At 32.4% G+C, this 4,326-nt stretch overlaps 1 protein-coding gene across 1 annotated transcript; it reads right to left on the bottom strand.

Moving 5' to 3' along the window:
• Positions 1-309: 309 nt before the first annotated feature.
• On the bottom strand, positions 310-3,512 carry LOC105315063 (uncharacterized). Its single transcript, XM_020004877.1, has 11 exons — positions 3,421-3,512; positions 3,259-3,355; positions 3,109-3,201; positions 2,916-3,046; positions 2,295-2,375; positions 1,419-1,489; positions 1,306-1,369; positions 1,177-1,236; positions 978-1,073; positions 803-911; positions 310-423 (listed from the first exon to the last, which is right to left on the bottom strand). Exons 4-11 carry the CDS (start codon positions 2,937-2,939, stop codon positions 338-340), a joined length of 591 nt encoding a protein of 196 aa, XP_019860436.1. The 5' UTR covers positions 2,940-3,046; positions 3,109-3,201; positions 3,259-3,355; positions 3,421-3,512; the 3' UTR covers positions 310-337.
• Between the last annotated feature and the right edge of the window lie 814 nt (positions 3,513-4,326).

Raw genomic sequence — 4,326 nt, 5'->3', positions numbered from 1 at the left:
TACCCTGTACCATCTTTTTACCAATGTAAGTATAACCACCTTACACCATTGTGCACCTTAATACCATCGTTTTACCATTGTCCTACTGTATTACCATCATAATCAAACCTTATTGCTTATCGCTATCGTACCATTATTGTAGCACCTTATAATCATCATTATATACCATATACCTATGTACACCCAATGGTTTTGTACTTGTAAACTTTTATTTTATTATTATTAATAACAATTATTGCTAGTATTAGTTGTGAATATTATTGTATAACTAACGTTTTTATTTTTAAAATAATTTTTACATTTTGATAATACATTTTAGATTTTTTTATTATACAAATTAAATATATCTACAGATTTTTTCCAGTTCTCCAGGTACACCTCCAGACAGTGTCCATAGTTCATCTTCCATCAGTTTATTTAATTCTACAGTAACACAACACAATAAACAATAATAATAATATACTCTTCAGTCTTATATCTATAATCACATTTACTCTATGACCAGTGCCAGTATCCTTTAGTAATAAACCAGTTTACATGAGGACATCAATCAATGTTGTTAGTACTGGCTTATCTAAAGTGCCTCAAGTATGTGGTGTAGATAATCAAACTGGTTTAAGTACTGAAGGAGGAACAGCAGGTGTATTGTGTATATACACTGTATCATTATAAACTGATTTAAACACAGCTGCAGGTGGAACCACTACACCTCATGGTTTATGAACCACTTTAAGTTAAAATGACTTGTAGCATAAAAGTGGCTTAATGTACACACAATAAATAAATAAATAAATAAACTCACCTTTATTCATCCACTTCTCTTTATTAAGATTATTAATATAAGTATTGAATTCACCAGCAGAAAATGGCATCACTTTAACCGGATCAAAACTCTCCAATAAATATCTACCCTAAAACACAAAGTGGGTGGAGCAAGCCACACCCATTGTTTACAGTATTGTTTGTGTTTACAATACCTTCCTCCCTGAGACCATGCCAGTATATCTAGTACCTTTAGTCCTCATGTTCTTCATTAACCTCCTGGACACTGATCCAACCACAACACCTTTAAACTATAATAAAATTTATTATTATTATCATCATTATTATTATTATTATCATTATTATTATTATTATTATCATTATTATTATTATTATTATTATTATTATTATTACTTTATTTGGTTGTAAGAATTCCCTTAAAGTCTTTACTATACACAAATGCTCTGGCTGAACCTGTCAAGAGAGAAGGAGAGAGAGGGTGTGTTAATTAATATTCATTATACCTCATCATTAAATACAGACCTGTTTAAAAGAGGTTGGACAATAGCAGCCATTAATATCATCAACAGCTAGTAATACTGACTGTCTATAGGGTACCAGTATAGGAGAGGTGATACATAATGTATTGATGGTACTTGTTCAATACTGATATCTCATTGAATATTGTATGGAATACATTATGGGATACCTTTGGTTTAGCAATACCCTAATAAACAATTAGAGGAGAGGAGAGAGGGAGGGGTGTGGTTGACAGTAGTTCATTATATCATAGATAATAGAGTAAATGAAAGGGATTGGAAACGGGTGCGTGGGCATAGCCCAACCTCCATTCATTTGTATTGTTACTAAACATACAGAGGTGGGTTGGGATTTTGTCACTATTTTCACGCTACTTTTCCTACTTTCAGGAGCAATATCTGGCGAAGGACTGTTCTCATTTAAGTGAAACTGATGCATCAAGAAGCTTGATATTTCCTCTCAACACTACTGTTATCTGTTGTACAGAAAATACTATAATTTTAATGATACAGCCCATTTTTACTCTTAAAATGCCATTTATTCCATTATTCTCCCTTTTCTCAAAACATGCTAAAGTAAAACTGGAAACCATTATGATCATATGAAAGGCCTTACACTTTCCAAAGTAATTATACAGGTTAGAGTTAGAATCTATGAAGTATGAGTTTGTTACAAGAGCTAAAGTGTACCAAAAAAATTGATTTTGTTGTACCTATAACTGATTGCAAAATAGCTTTACAGAGACAAAAAAACTTGCTGTGGGTAGCTCTAAAAATTATATGTGCAATAGGCTATAGATCATTAGCAAGGGCTATCCTGGAGCAACACAAATTTCTTTCAAAATCCTGCCAGCGCAACTTCACCAATGGAGGAGAGGGAAACACTGATGGTTGTCACGTGGTAATCCAACTAGCATTTCCTGTTGCTAAGCCCCGTTTCCAATCCCTTTCATTTACTCTAATATCTATGATTATATTATTATTAATATATACCAGTTTAATAATGTCAAGAAGACTCTCACCAGTTTTAACAGTCTCCTTATTGTTCCAGATGTAATCTTGAGACAATTTTAACTAAATATAAGAAGAAAATTAATTTTATTAGATTGGTGTATTTTATTTATGCTAATTACAATATAAAATTGGGCTAAAGTCCCTGTACAGGGATTTTGGTCAAATTTCATCAAAAATGGAAAGGAGAGAGTTCTACATTTTTATTACATTTCCTGATACATATACATGTTCTTATGTTGTGTAGCAAGTTTGAGCTGATTCTGATCAAATTTGGATTTTTATGAATTTTTAAAGTTGCTCCAAAATTGGACAAAAGTCCCTGTACTATAGTACAGGGATTTTGGCCAAATTTTGTCAAAAATGACAAGGAGAGAATTCTCCATTTTTATTACATTTCCTGATATATATACATGTTCTTATGTTGTGTAGCAAGTTTGAGCTGATTCCGATCAAGTTTGGATTTTTTATGAATTTTTAAAGTTCCTCCAAAATCGGACCAAAGTCCCTATACTATAGTACAGGGTACTTGATCAATAATGGCCAGTAGTGAAGTGGCTCCTCCCAGTACATTATTAATATTATTATTAATATATTATTAACTTCAGACATATGTTGATGATTCATTTCTTTAAACTGAGAGAGCCAGTCCACTGTATCATCAGGTAAGTCAGACAGTCCATCAGTTTGCAGTAATGGCTTTAACTCACGGCTGGAATGAGTCCACTTGAATACTAGAAATAATAATAATAATAATAATAATAATAATAATAATAATAATAATAATAAATCTTACCACTGGGTACATGGAGTACTATCCAGTCATTGGCCAGACAATAATGAATTATTTGTAATAAACAAACACTTTTACCACAATCATCAGGACCATCTATTAATAATAATAATAATAATAATAATAATAATAATAAAATAGATTCAAACTCACAGAAGAGAAACCTCTTTCCACTTTTGTTCTTTAAATGATAGAGTACGTACCAGGACGGGTCTCTTAGCAACCATGAGACCTTACCAACAGCTTCCACCTGGAGCCATTAATAATAACAATTAATTAATTAATAATAAATAAATTAATTAATAATTAATACACTTTTTTCTTGAGTGTTGTTGGTAAGTGATTGTGTAATGAATATTTTCTTAAGATCAGAGTATCCGACACTGTATATTGTACCCAACTGGTCTACACTATATCAAATTTCTAATAATAACTATGAAATTAAAAAAATTAACTTTTACTGGTTCAGCTGCTGTACAGTAGTGAGTTGCTGTTATTGGTTGGTTTGAAGGTCCTGAATAATTTATTAATGAAGAGAAGACTTGGTGGATTTTTCTAAAAGAAAATTATACTTTAAGAAAGAAAACAATGTATTTGTTACCTGCATCATGGCCGCCATTTTATTACCACGCCCAGAATAGGTGGAGCTGGTATTTTGCGTGGGATCATAATTTCCTCTCGACCCGCTATGGCTACAAGCCCTTCTTCCTCTCTTTTTATAAACGTTTGCAATAAAGAACTAAGTGAGTTTGAGGATATATATTTAACATTTATGATTATTTTACGGGTAAAAAAGACTTCTATGCTGTTTATAATAGAATCAAGCCACTTTCAGCTGGCTGGAAGCAGATTGCCATTTCCTGGTGCCTTGAACTAGATACAATCAACAGGATAGAAGCTGATTGTCGCGGAATTACTATTGCTTGTCTACAGAAAGTCATAGAGTATTGGTTAAAGAAGGATTATGATTATGAATCTCATGGTATTCCTTGTTGGAGGAGAGTGTGTGTAGCTGTTAAAGAAGGAGGAGGTGATCCAGCATTAGCTGATGAAATAGCTCGTGAACATCCTCTACCAGCTATGCCACCTGGAGGATCAACTAATTCAAAAGGTACATATATTAGTTGAGTGTTGACATCAATAGTATCACTGTCAGTATATCAGTATCTATGATAATACATTATGTGTTAGTGTAGGTTGGGTTGTGTAGCCTAACTATCT

This window comes from Amphimedon queenslandica, unplaced genomic scaffold (genome assembly GCF_000090795.2).
Source record: "Amphimedon queenslandica unplaced genomic scaffold, v1.1 AMPQUscaffold_11879, whole genome shotgun sequence".
NCBI lineage: Eukaryota > Metazoa > Porifera > Demospongiae > Haplosclerida > Niphatidae > Amphimedon > Amphimedon queenslandica.
This window is presented reverse-complemented; position numbering and strand designations above follow the sequence as displayed.

Coding starts and splice junctions, on each gene's coding strand:
- LOC105315063 (XM_020004877.1), bottom strand. CDS start 2,939: ATGAATCATCAACATATGTCTGAA. Junction 1,490..2,294: donor TTCTTGACATTATTAAACTG/GTATATATTAAT, acceptor ATTGTTTATTAG/GGTATTGCTAAACCAAAGGT. Junction 424..802: donor AGAGAAGTGGATGAATAAAG/GTGAGTTTATTT, acceptor GTGTTACTGTAG/AATTAAATAAACTGATGGAA.